At 37.7% G+C, this 14605-nt stretch overlaps 1 protein-coding gene across 2 annotated transcripts in view; it reads left to right on the forward strand.

Annotated features, from left to right (window-relative positions):
- The first annotated feature begins 2372 nt into the window (after positions 1-2372).
- LOC111268221 (transmembrane protein 145) overlaps positions 2373-14605 on the forward strand; it is a 15329-nt gene continuing 3096 nt past the window's right edge. Inside the window, exons 1-9 of one of the 2 annotated variants that reach the window (XM_022847070.2) lie at positions 2377-2966; positions 7381-7455; positions 7807-7881; positions 8779-9002; positions 9745-9812; positions 10280-10351; positions 11015-11164; positions 11510-11682; positions 12378-12671. In XM_022847070.2, coding sequence (XP_022702805.1) covers positions 2880-2966; positions 7381-7455; positions 7807-7881; positions 8779-9002; positions 9745-9812; positions 10280-10351; positions 11015-11164; positions 11510-11682; positions 12378-12671 — 1218 coding nt within the window. In that variant the 5' untranslated portion in view covers positions 2377-2879. Of the gene's footprint in view, positions 2967-7380; positions 7456-7806; positions 7882-8778; positions 9003-9744; positions 9813-10279; positions 10352-11014; positions 11165-11509; positions 11683-12377; positions 12672-14605 lie in introns of both variants that reach the window. The other variant, XM_086971591.1, reaches the window with a different exon arrangement.

Raw genomic sequence — 14605 nt, forward strand, 5'->3', positions numbered from 1 at the left:
TGTGTGTATGTGCGTGTGTTCGGGATGAATTAGAATAAATTTTGGATGGTTGTTTGTGGTAGTAGGCTTGCGTGAAAGCTATAACTCCATCATGGCGAAGGTAGGAGTTCTGTTTTCAGGATATCAATTAAGATCTTTCTTTCTACAATGTTTTAGTGCAAGACGAACCCCGGCGTATACCAAACCTTCAGGATAACTGGTTTGTGCCTTTGACGGTCACCATACAGTTTCGTGAGGATTCGAGAAACATTTCAATACTCCAATACAGGTTTACAATAAGAGGTAGATTGCAAAATTAAAAAATTGCTTAGAGAACGAGGAAGTATAAGAAGCAATGCCTAAGCATTAGGGAAGATTTCGTAGATATTCGAAGCAGTCCTCTAGGCGGGATTCACTGTCGCATATACAGTCATCTGTAGGTCACAGAACTTTGTCTTATTCTCGCGTCTGTCTGCCTGTCTTTCTTACCTTGTGCTTGCTCGGGCTTTTGTATTTTTGAGGTTTTTCGCCCGTTATCAGCTCAGATTGAGTTCTCGAATTTTTTTATATATGATATAATACCGCTTCATTGGCTCTTGAGAAGAATGCATTTTTAGAATGACTTGGAAGTGGCTTAGCCCCCGAAGTCGTGATTAAAGCCAACCGCAGTTACATTAAAAAAGAGTGTCGGTGAGGACCATCTGTGTCAACAGGTGCGGGAAGATGTCATCAATATATCTGTTTCCGTTTAGCTGTAAGCTATACACGAGTAGCATGAATTTTACCTTGTTTTATCCTAAACACCCTGTGGCGTATATAAAGTGATTGATTGATCCATATATATATATATATATATATATACATATATATAAGCTCTGCGAGCACGAGTACGTCAACTACCACCAACAAAAACAATAATGGCAATATGTAAACGAAATTCAATGGTGTAAAATTGTTCCATTCAACTTGAAATAATAATGTTATATTATCAGGATATTATATATCAGACTTGACCAACTAATACAAGTAATTTTAACCATAGGTTATAACAGGAGAGGTCGCGCTATGCTAGGAACAGAAAGTAAGCGATGATAACACCAAAAACAAAAAGAAATATAGCTAGCAACTAAGAAACAACTTAGAAGAAACTTACTTCTAATCACTGCCTTCATGGGGACGTGTAATACACTTAATGATTAGTATATATTACCATCAAATATCGTTTTCTGTGTAACGAATACGAACAATAATACTTAATATTATTACTACTTCAACTATAGTCATTCAAATGGTGTCTCGGATGCTTTTGTGCGGCTTCTATATTTGTTATTAATAAATGAATATTTTAAAAAGCACGAAACTATAGACATTTTGAAATACTGTGTATTCTTTATAAAACCCAATCGACTCACTGGAAATTTTATACAAAGTATCTGAATTTTAAAGGCTACTAATTTCACGTTAGCTAGTAAGAGTACTAGCTAACGTAGAAGCACGAATAAAGGAAATTGGAGATTTGTGCTTCATAATAGTTTTATGATTATTATTATATTTGATTAAACCGACGGTTTAATGGTTGATGGGTCACATTTTATTTGTACATTGTTGTAAAAAGGCTCACGGTGGGAATTCTAGTGGATGCATCCGTTCGTATTTTTAACAATAATCTTTTTTTCTTTAATAATAATAAATAACAATAATACTACTAATAAAGTATAAGTCGTTGAAAGCTTAGTGTCAGAATCTACTTGTAATCAGTATGCAAAGCGGATGTGTGCTCAGTTGCCTTAGCGTGATCCCTACTTTCTATCACAATAATTCATTTTGAGTTAAGCACAAGTCATTTCGTGCTTTCTCATGATTTCTCCATCGTTTGCTCAATCTGTGCGGTAAATATCTTTTTTTAGCAGCAGAAATGTTCCTGGTGTCTCGTCATCAGTGAAGAGAGCATTCCCGTTCTTTGTGAGCATAGCACCTCGTTCTCAAAATCTTCAACAATTGACTTGGCTTCTAGGAGACGAAGAATTTAAGTGTAACGTATCAGGAATACCAAGGAATTAGCCGCGGTGCATCGTAAATATTATTTATACGATAACTCAAACTTTGTTTTGTTTCTTGTTGAGATAAAGTTTCAAACAGGTACCATAGACCTTTAATTTTTAGTCAGCCACCAGGTGGCGCTCAAAGGTATACTTCACCTATATTAGTTTATTTATTAATGTACGGGTGCGCTTCCTGGACATAGAAGTAGCGTATTACGGAAAGGGGACCTACACGCTTGTTGGTCTAGGGTCTCCATGGGGACAGTCTCCTCCACTCCACCTTTCTCTATGGATTGGTCGCTCCTTGCCATTGGCGTCGTGCGCCGAAGGTCTACACACTGCATGATAGGTCTAGGTACATACTTCGGTGGGTTGTTGCCACTTGCGGTTACCTCCCCTCAGAGCTGTCGAGAACTAACTCTGCACGAGAAGGAGCTATGAGTTACTCGAGATATCTGTCCACTTAGCTTCTGGAAGAGCGTATCTAAGGCTTACGACGGCTTGCTACCATGCGGCCATTTTTTTGTTCACTCAAACAGTGCCCTGATATGGTTTAGTTGGCAATATGACTTGCGATTGTAAATACTAACCAAATGTCCGTATGAAGATTGGTAATACAGTGACGCACATCTTTCGACTGATCAGCTTAACAGGTGCTGAATGTACTTTAACACGTTAATAGCCTGCTAGAGCTTTCGTAGTTAGCCTTGTTATAATCTCGTGCATAGCAATGGGGTGCAACGAATAAGGTTGGTTGAATCTTGGCTGGAAGCTGCCCTTCTGGATGATGTAGGGCGCAATTTCGTTGCTGTTTACCGAAAACAGTTAGTGACGACACTGTCCTGCTGCGGACGCACTATGAAGCTAATATGGTTGCTTAGCCTGGTGTCAATGGCAGCTTTTGCCGACGGGCTGACGTTTCAAAACCTTGTCCACACCAATCAGGTACGAAGGCATTATCTAAATAGGCGCACATGTTGTCTAAGAATGTTAATTTGCTAAATGTTTGCCATATAATAGAAGACCAAACATAAGGTCCTGCATTTTTATTAAATAGTAATATTCTGTACTTATATAGTTGAGAGTGACGTAACATTTTTAGAAAACATGGCATCTTTCGTTTAAGTACAAACCCGTTGCATTAAGAAATTGAATTTTCAGTATGTAAATATTCCAGCGATTCGTTGTCATCACTTTAGACAATTATATCCATGTTCAACAATGTAAGCACGGAACATGATTTTCTGAAGTTGTTTTCTGTCTTCGTTGGATTTCTCAAGCTAAGTTTGTTTGTGTTGCTTATTCTTGTCATATCTGGTTTTCGGTAGAAAATCAAAGCGTTTAGTTCTATTTAGGAGGTCCTTAACGATATGTTTGTCGGCTTCACGTCTAATGACTCATATAGATAATTGGTTTATGGAAAATGTAGATTTTAGTCTGTACGGTAAGTATTAATCGCTAACGTTTGAAATACCCTACTCCGTCTCTAACTTCTCCTGTTTTCAATAAAGTTCCACAATACGCTTGTACCTCAAAAAGGGACATCTACCAGATGATATAATGCAGAGGCTACTAGCTTAAGAATCGCTAACGGAAAAATTGGCGTATTCTAACTTCTGATAATTTTTTATCTTATTTGAACATTTGGGTTTATGCTCCCGTCTTGTTAGCGCTCCGTCGTCGTCGTCGTCGTCCGTCAAAATCTGAATCAGCCGTATCATTTTAATTTTTCACAGTCTTAAACTTTATTTATTCATTTATAAAGTTTTCCCGACTAAGGCTATCGACCAGCGATGGACAAATATATCTGAGCCTTATAGATCTCACCGCTTGAAAAAAGGTATCACTTACCGAACAGAGTTAGTTTGTTGGCTTATTATTAGCTGTTATATTAGAAAGGCGAGAACCTGGCCATTGGTGATCAAACCTAAAATAGGACGCTTTCCATTTTGTGCGACTTCATGGTTTTCCTTTCCGCGAAAGATTGCGAATTATTGGCGCCAACTTTGCAATCAGTCGTTGGATAACAAATGGAACTTGGCGGCATTGCAAAGGAAATTTTGCGACAATTTTAAATCATGTTAGTATTGGTCCTTTCATCGTCTCTCGTATAAATCTCTAGGTGTAAAATGTAACAATGCAGTAACGAATTTGTTTGCGTGTACGGACGCGTTGGGCCAAGGTCAGGCAAATAAATACGAGTAGGGAAATCGTTTGAATAGAGACAACTGCTTTCGTACTATAACTTGCGATTGTCCTGATTTGTTTATTTTCACTAAATCGGGTGCAGTGTACGAAAATGATCGATATGTAAATATTACGCAAATACTGAATTATAGTAAATGAACCTCTGCGCATAGTAATCTAGTGCCAGGACTTCTCATAATGTTATATCGTAGAAATATTTCGTCCATTTTAAAGCATTTATAGCTCGGTAACGGATTGACGCCAATATCTAAAACTAGGTTACTTATTCATAAACATAATAAAGTTAGCTATTTTCCTTCAGCTAGATAAAATGGGCTACAAAAAAGAAAGTAAAGCGAAAAACGTGAAAATATATTCTCGATCTCGAAACAATTTATTTCAAGGACCCCATACAGTAAAACCCCATTTGCGCGTAGGGTCGTTTCGATCACTGTTATGCATGCCTTAATAAAAAATGAGCGTCGAAAAGATGTTTACTTCGGAGTCTATTAATTGAATCTATATTATGTCAAATGAGCTTCTCCGAGTTTAGACGAAAAGTCAATGTTTGTCTATACGCTCAAGCGACGGGTGTAGGCAGCTTCAGCCAGCTGCTATTGTTTTGTAGGTGCTGTCCTACTTTCATTTATGTGTATCTACAGACTTGCCTAAACAATCGCTATCAGGCCGTTACATTAACATGGTCAGTTAGAAAGCATCTGCTCCTCAGCTTCGCAGTATTTTGTGTTGATCATACCCAACAGCTAAATGACTGCTCGTTTAAGTAAAAGCTTAACTCAATATGGCATTGCTTAGGTACTCACTATTGGGCGTATATAGAGCCGGACGTTTTTACCTTACCTTAACACAATGCAAATCCGCCTTCATTCGAGTTTGATATATATATATATTCTGTACGTACGTGTAAAAGGAGGCTTGATGATACACACTTGAAGTTGTGGACTACATGATGTGTTTGATCTGAGGGCCGATAGGTTTCAACCTAGCCACTGTAAGCCATGTCTATTGTTTTATATACAGGGAAATAGTCTCTAAAAAACAGTTCCAGCCTGATCCGGACTTGCCATTTTCGAATTTATCCGCTTCAATTTAGGCTGACTGAGAGCCAGATTCTAATGTCGATACGTGCTAGTCCTCGCGTATTGATAGAGGCATAATTTATTTACAAACGCGCTACAATATAATTCTATTCAAACCACAGCAGATTTGCTCCTGGAGAAATCTAAACTAACGGGACCTGAATATTAGCGATCATAGAGTACAGACTGAAGTTACAAACCAGTTGTTGGATCCATACATGAATGAGCGGCAGTACGGATCACTCGAAGTTTTACAGCCGCTCCAAAATCGCCTCCAACGTTTAAAGTCTTTATAGGTAAAAAATCTTAAAGTCTTTATGGGTATAAGTTATCGTAAAAGCAACGTACCAGGATGGCCATTGCGCGATTTAAATGAAAAGGCGATAGCGTCGTCATCTACCTGTTCTACACGATCACTGCAAATTATATTCCATTGCTACATTAAATATATCTAATTAAAATGGCAATCCATTTACCCCAAGGCAATCCCTGTATAGCCAAAACTACACAGATTAAACGAACCTAATTTATGGAATAATTACATTTTCGACCTTTGAACTAGCGCAAGGTCATTCTTAGCAGAAATTACATTTTTATGGCTATAATAAATAGTCTGTGGGCATTTTTCCAATTCGCTGAAGGTCATTTAGTCAACAGAAGATCTGAACTCCCTCGAATCGTCGAACTTGTACATTTTGGAGTAAAGTCCAGGAGCGGCCCGTTGATCTAGATAAATGCAAGCCTAAATGTAACGGACGCTGTTTACGCTCTGACTATAGACGACAAATTACCTGCCTGAGCAGCACATCTCCTATTTACTCTATTTATATATACAGCTCCATCTACTATTCGGCAACGTTAGATCGGGTACTTGTCATCATTTTCTGTTTACAAGAGATAGCTGGTGACTATTTAAATTAGTATAATAATATATTAGTGACCGAACGGCTATTGTTCGATAATTTGCTCCATCATCATGGTTTCTGTTCGTCAGGGTATGGTTTTTGTATTTCAAGTAGCTACTGAAACTTATTGCACACACGTCGCGTTACGCATTCACGCGCGTCATAAATAGCGTGTGTTATCGCATACTAGATCGACATCTTCATAATAGTCTCGATATGCAATGGTCTTATTGGTCTTGACTGTTCGTGTGCCAGTAGAAGGGCTTGTTTAGATAGCAGAGTGTGGAAACGATACAAAAAAATAAAACATTGTCCTAAAATACATCAAAATCACTCAATTTAGGATACTGTTATCTTGTTTCTACTAGCAACATATACATATTAGCAGACGAACCGCTAAAGGAGAGTTTAGGTCCTTTAATGAAGCTCATTTGGCTAGTGTCGAGTCTATGGGAAGTTAAAATCACAATAGCGAGAATTTCGTCGAGACTCAACATAAACTCCCACACAGGACAGTATAACGTGATTATGAAAAGATAAATCATTTACAACCGCAAATATATATGTAGAAAATTCGACGGAAAACAAGAATGAGTAGATCATTGTTCAGTGCGCAAATGCAAAGGAAGAATGAAAGTTTATATGAAAACCAAATGTCCAAGTTCTCGCAGATGCTCATTTTCACGCGACAGACGCTAGGAAACTATTCACCCATATAGGCTTACAACACCTAATGCTACATGTTAAATTGAACAGCATAACCTTTTGTGCGAGCAACAGCCTTTCCAACACATTTCTTGGTAGAAAGAATAGAGCCTGCAAATATACCAGGTCCATAGATAGTTTCGTATCTGCTGCTTTAATAGATATTGGGGCAGTTAGGAACCTGGACGACAGCACTGCTTCTTATCAGAATTTGAATAAAATAATCGATGAGTTATAGCAAATCGATCATATTATTTCAGCAATAGTTTATCGCGCTTATAGAACTCGGAAGAATGTTCAAGGTGGAATAATTTGAATAGTAAAAAATATAGTTGAATATATACATATTTACTTTTTATCGATTATCTATCCGCAATTGTACACTGTTCTAAGGAATATGCAACGCTACATTAGACTCAAATGCACCCTTAGAACTCAACGTGTCCTTCTCTGTTTTTTTAGGAATGGGCCTTTCTTGGACGCTTCTGTTTCCTATCGCTTCGTGGACACTTTATCTACAACATCAGTTTTCCAAAGGTACGTCAATCGTTAGGTTCGAATTTCGTTGGAATCGAAAATTGGTAGTAACTTCGGTGATGTGCAACTAAAACGGCTACAAACTGAAATAATTATATATACGCTATAATCCGACATAATTAATCAGCCCTATTCCGAAACTCATGTTGATACAGATTTTCTTGCTGTGCCATTCCTTTGAATTATAGAAAGCTCACAGATGCAAGCCAAGCGATAGATATCTCCTACTGTTTTTATTACGATCTATGATTAGTTTTTAATAAACTGATGTTGACTACTTTGGTTTAATGTAAAGTCTACGTACGTGAACCTCTGATCTGAACTTAAGTCAGTTTAACGATATATAATTAGGATTACGGGCCCGTCGAGCTTCTTCTGTATTACGACGCACCCGGCCTCTGGGAAGCTGTCTACCGCTCAAATAAGGTATGTTACTAACCTCTATTTACTGCCGTTCAATTTAAAATAGTTCAATAAAGAATTGAACAATTTTAAATTAGACCATATTTTATGCTTCTTATTCCTTAACAATCTCGAATCGCAGGAATATATTTTTTTAACGCGCTTAACGGTCCTTTAAAACAAGAGTGGTCTCTACATAACTAAAAGTTGTTTCCCAAAAGAAGCTTTCTATTCCAATGACGCATTTGGGCTATTTAAACTCTAAAAAAGAACGACAAGGACGGAATATGACCTGTAAAGTGTAAAATTTATTAATGTTTTGCCGAAGTTAATTATATAATATTTAGTAGCATGGCTATAACAATTTCAAAGGTGTTACTACTAAATGTAAATACGTATATAAGCCTGTATGTTAATCAGCGCGTAATGAAACAAATTCTGTTGTGCTTCATGCCTCATGGGCTTATTCACGATACAGGATTCAACAGATCGCATCCATTGACTGACATATTCAAATTTTCCTAGTCATTAGGTCAGGATTTGTATCTAAATATATCTTTAACATTCCAAAAAAACTTTGCGCTTTTGTCTATCGTTTTATGGTATCCTCTTTAAACCAGACACCTTACCGATATGTTGCCGGCACGGAAAATACTTCATCATATTGATAAGAAAAATACTCTCGACGATACAGGAACTGATACGTTGCTAAGCACACTTTTATCAAATTCGTAATCCGCAATTAACCCACAACCCACTGATAACCTGTATATGTAGTATATCTATTTGCAATTGAATGAGCAGCAATATTTTCATGATTAAGTTGGGTATTTTTTTCAACATTTGACAAGTTTTAGACTTTTCTTCCGAGATCAGCCATCAATCAGCTAATCCTTCACTGATATCTGCCTTTTGTTATAGACCTGTGTGGAACGCATAAAGCCTTTAGATCAGCGACGAAACCAGGTGATTCTACTTGAAGTAAATGAACGCGGATGCGTTTCATCGACGGATCCCTTGCCAAGGGTTCAGTGTTCTGGCATTATCGGGTTCCAGACTGCGCGTCCTCGGTGGTGGTATATTGCTACAGCGAACTGTCGAAAACGCGCGAATAAAAAAGCTAATTACACTGGTTTATATCTCAGGTATTCTTGAGCCATTCGATCAGACCGACAGCTTTTAACTTTCGTTGATCACTCTAAACTTATTCAAATTTGCAAACACATACCTTGCGGCCCCTTTAAGCGTTGACATCTGCGTTTACTGTCCTGGTTTAAGCGTAAAGCCGCCGCCTGTGTGATTTCACATATAAGTTACCCTATATCCTATAGCATTGAACACATCGTCTATCGCTTATAACTCAATTCCCAAATTAGCTACAACATAATGTTAATCGATACCGTATTGAATGTATTCATCTGACGGGTAAGTTATCTATATGCGAAATTACCATATTAAAACATAAGAACTTTCGATTAGTTTCTATCATCTCTCTCCACGAAACTTATAGGTCGTACATAACCTAGTCATGAAACGCTATCATCTCTTTCGGCCACAAGCAAATGAAATCAGTAATCATATATTTGACAGTGAAGAGATCCTTTTCAACGCCATTCCTGGTAACGATTAACCTGGTTGGAAGAAGGCCTTGGAGGGTGACGGTGAATACATAGGAAATCAATTTCTACTTGTAGCAGTAAAAGTACTAAGTCGATACACATGGTCAGCTTTCACGTATTCCTAATATGTCGATGAAGCAAGATCACCGTTCATACAAACGATAGTTCTATCGTGACAAATGTTTGACGTTTTCTATATAATACTAGTATTTAAAAATCGAATTTATTGGGCGTGTCGTTCGTCTTGCGTTTCCTTTCTTCCTTATAGATACCGACTGGACGCGCTAAACGACGCGGACCGCTGGTGGTTTATGCATTTTTCAGCCGATCAGTTTTGTAAGTTCGCAACACCAAGTTGATATTAATTGATGTTTTAGAAATATTACCGCATGGACTGTTTTTCTTCTGTAGATGCCGTGAATGGATGCGAAAAGCTCAACGGATAATTGTAAGGGGCATGCTTTGTCTAAATGGCCTAGACAAAATGTTGTGATTATTAATACTTACTGCCTTTGTTTGTGGCGTGGTAATAAAGTGGCCGCCCCTGTTGTGTATGCTACTTAGAGGCAGAACAATGTTTAGAAGTGGGTCGCCCATTTTCAGATTGCTTTGAAATTAAGTATTAAAAGGTGTGTATATATATGTTATGCATATACACGTAATGTAATAATTAGCTATAACGTTCAGACAAAATGCAGAATATTGTCAATTTTACAGTTCATTCTTCTGTTAAACATAACATCCTATTGTGTGTCGACCTTTCTGAGGACAAACAACTTTTTTATGCTGATTTCTCTTTGCAGATATACTGCAGTTTGACATTGCATTTCTTGTCATCTACGTAATACTCTGCGGCCTCGCTTCATACACTGCCTGTGAGTATTGTCAAGCAAATGGTAATTCGTTCTAGTTTTTTTTTTACCTACTTATCAACTAGTCTCGTTGTATGCCTTGAATACATGAGACTCTAATATTTTGGTAAAATTAATCTCTTATCACATGTATAAATCAAGTTTTTTTTTTCAGACTGCTTTATTTGTAGCTATGTTTATAAATACCTATAATTTAAATAAATGAAGATGTCGGCTAAGTTTTTTCAACAATTTGATAGCCTTATCGGATAGATTCGGGCCTAAAACTCGGGATGTTATACGAGCCACTTTTGTGCTTATTCTGGCGCCAAATTTAAAATAAAGTAAGATGGCGTCCAGGACCTATGCGTTTGTATATTACTAACTCTTGTCACTATGGTGCCTATAATTACGTTAATAGTAAACAGGTTTCTCTTTAGGCAATAAAAATAAACGCGTTAGGGGTAAAAAAGGTTAACGACTTTTATTTCAAATCGACTATTTTATCCACTTCTATTATAACGAGAGCAATTAAACCCGGAATTTTGACGTGCGTGTATGAATTAGAGCTTCTTTGAAGCTTGTGAACTATACATTAGAGTGAATATTCTACATTCTTATAATCCAAATAATAATGATGTTGTTGTTAAAATGTATTTTGTGCCATCCTTCGGGTTCTCTTTTCAGATAAACTGAGTAGCCGTAATCTTCTGCATAAAACATACAAATTGTACCTTATCTCATTAGGCTTTCAGTTGGCTCATCTCATTATGATCATCGGCTATTACTACATTATAGCTGACTCTGGAGTGGATTATTCAGGGATAAAACTCATCGGTATGCTTGACAAGAAAAACCTCATTTTGAACAAGTCAAAGCACATTGCTTTTGACGTAAAGAACGGCGACACACGATTATTTTGCATTGTAACACATTGGATACCGCAAAACGATATAACTCATAAAAAGTGCGATTTCATATCTCTTTTTTCGGGTACTTGAGTGAAAAAGAAAGAGTTGACCTGCTTACGACAGAGAAATAAGCTATTTTAGTATCGAAGACTATCGTTTCATCCTTTCAGGCCCTGATGATAACACTATTAACAGGCTGACGATGCCAAGTAGATTTTACTACTATTAACAATAGCAGCGCGATTACCATTCCGATTTTTGTTGCTTACAGCAAACATCTTCACGACAGTATCGACACTTTCGCTTCAGCTAATGCTTTTGTTGATAGGAAAGGGCTACACGGTCACCCGCGCAAGGCTTAAAGCGAGAACGACAATCAAAATCCACGGTCTCATGGCCTCCTATGCGGTTCTGTATGTAAGCCTTCTCATGTACGAACAATGTGTAAGTGCCTTTGGAATAATTTTCCATTGATCAACTAGAAGCATATTTGAAAATAGACAACCATTATCGTTGTTATGAACCTTCCAAGGCATGACAATATAGCCGAATATACTAAATTTAGTATCACATAAACGCATAAAAAAAGCTTACTATTCATGTTATAACCTACTCATGGGTCTTAATATACAGTCTCACGTGCATTCCACCAGAGGTCGCACTCACGAAGAAATTACAGATATCTTCTCAAGGCGCATAGTGATATAGTCATCATATATAATAGCAAAATCATACAAATAGAAATTTTAAAGGGAGAAGTTTCGAGTTCTTTGTTAATTTTATCATACAGGTAGTTTATTATATGTCGATTTGAGCTAGCAATTATCCGCTCCTCTAGCCTAAGCTTTAGTCCATCAAGTAAAAAAAGAGTACTTTTAATGATGGTGAATTCCCTCTTTCGATTAGTTGTAAATGTACATAATAATAATAAGAAACTATGCAGGTTAGCTTCTATTTTTACTGATTACGATCACATCCAATATTGAAAAAAAAAAGGGCGGCGCACATTTATTTCAAGACACGTGAAACATTAAACAAAATTGTGCTCCGAATGTGACAAGTATTTTTTCGTCTAACTATTTTATTAATACTCTGTCTATCATTCGATCTGCTTGTTTAATGACATCTGCCGCCCGCAGGTGTTCGATCCGGGTTACGTACTGTACTTGTACGAATCGCCGGCTGGTTACGCAATTGTCGTTTTACGTCTTCTGTCGTGGGGCTGGTTTGTTTACGCAGTCGTATTTACGTTGTACAGATATCCAGAAAAGCTATCGTTTTACACTCAGTTAGTTGTTATCTACACGACGTGGTTCGTATCGATGCCGGCACTGGTTCTTATAGCGACATTCGCTATTCCCAATTGGATTCGTGAAAAGAGCGTATCTTTCGTCGAAGAACTCATTATGGCCTTCGCGCATATCGCCTTCCTTGTAAGTTTCCACTTGTACAGACGTGAGTCATTTATCCAAGAACATCTAAAGGTAGTGGTTCGTATTAATAACTATTAGCCCATCATCTTAGTCGCATGTTTCTCCAAGTATTGGCGAGGATCCTAAGATCCAGTTCACGAACCGTCTGGAAATTCGGTAAAATTCCGGTGTGTCCGCTATGCTATGGCTATTTATCCTACAGCATATAAAAATTTGCAATAAATGCTGTGCGACAATTAGCACTGACAATCCTAACTCGTGCCCAGGTAAAATGAAAAGTTGGAGTAAAGCATGTCACCCTGGATTAGAAAGCGTTCAAATGGCTATTGAAATATATGTGGGAAAATCCCTTTAGCGGTAAATTCTGCAAAGACAAGTTTTCTTCTAATGAGGGCCGCTCATCGCAAAAGCGAACTTGATCCCTTGTTCCCAGAAGAACAGGACTTGCTAGCTGTTTCCCCAGCCTTGGAATAGTGCTTCTAGGAATAGGACTTTTTGGATGGGGTGCTTTCGTCGGAAAGCGGTGTGGTCCTCTAGTCTCATCTTTGAGATACCTGAACGATATCGGAGGGTTACTTGGAAGGGCAAACGCTTACTACATTCTACTTGAACTCTATTCCATAAATCAAAGCCACTCGTAACTTACACAGGGTATATGTAAATTGGATAAAAAAAAAACGCGAAATTAGTAGCAAGGTTTGGTAGGAAGGAAAGAGACTCTGTGCGGAGTACGAACACAAAGCTGGTTGTCTTTCTAGCCTAACAGATCCGCAATTTAAGATCCGTTCTGATGGCCTATAAAGGATGATGAAAGGCTGTATCACTCCCGTACTCGTTAAGTGCACGTTGCTCCTAACATAACGATAACATTTGAGATAGTTGCGATAACATAACTAGGTAGAGACAGAGTTCAGCTGCCGTGTGCCTCCCTGGCAACTAGCATCGAGGTGGAATAGACCTCCAATCTGTAGAAATCTGTAGGCCCGACTTAGCAACAAAGCTCAAAAAAGGCTTCCTGTGATGATATCCTTGACCGGATGTTAGTCAGTTTACTTTGTAAGACAGCAGTAAGAAAAACGGCAAAAACTTCCAAAAAAATTCCAATTAAATTCATCTGTTCGATTTAATATTCTATTATTTTCACTCTGGATCAACTGCTTAAGGTTGACAATGGAATACAGACAGAAGCATATGAGATCGTAGACACACGTGTCGAGTGGTAATTTTCTGTTTTGTCAAAATTCAGGTGAAATTAATATCTAGTGCTGTTCTTTGGTTGCCTTCTCTATTCGTATGCCAAAAGAAACAAAATTCGTGTGGCAAAGATAGAAGGAACTTGTGGGCAGCGCAGGCACAGCTTTTTAGATAAATAGTAGTGTGACATCAATTTTAGTTCACAACAACTAGAGGCATTTTAATTTTGATATTGGGCGTTACTGCTTTTCATCATTCATTATAGTTATTCACAGTAAAACGACAACCGGAAAACAGAGTTTCATCGATTTTCGTCCTGCTTCTCCACCCCTTTGATTTTTTTCAGTACTGAAAATATTTGCGTTCGGTATAATTCTTGTTCCAATTTTTCCAAATCGGGCACATCTAGAAAAATTGTAATATAATAATGCCTTGTAAACCCTCACTGCGTAACTATTGATATATTAATTCCCGTGATCCACGCACAGTTCTTGCTCTCTCTCTCTCTCTCTCTCTCTCTCTCTCTCTCTCTCTCTCTCTCTCTCTCTCTCTCTCTCTCTCTCTCTCTCTCTTCTCTCTTCTCTCTTTCTCTTTCTCTTTCTCTTTCTCTTTCTCTTTCTCTTTCTCTTTCTCTTTCTCTTTCTCTTTCTCTTTCTCTTTCTCTTTCTCTTTCTCTTTCTCTTTCTCTTTCTCTTTCTCTTTCTCTTTCTCTTTCTCTTTCTCTTTCTCTTTCTCTTTCT

Source organism: Varroa jacobsoni, unplaced genomic scaffold, assembly GCF_002532875.2.
Source record: "Varroa jacobsoni isolate VJ856 unplaced genomic scaffold, vjacob_1.0 scaffold_1265, whole genome shotgun sequence".
Taxonomy (NCBI): domain Eukaryota; kingdom Metazoa; phylum Arthropoda; class Arachnida; order Mesostigmata; family Varroidae; genus Varroa; species Varroa jacobsoni.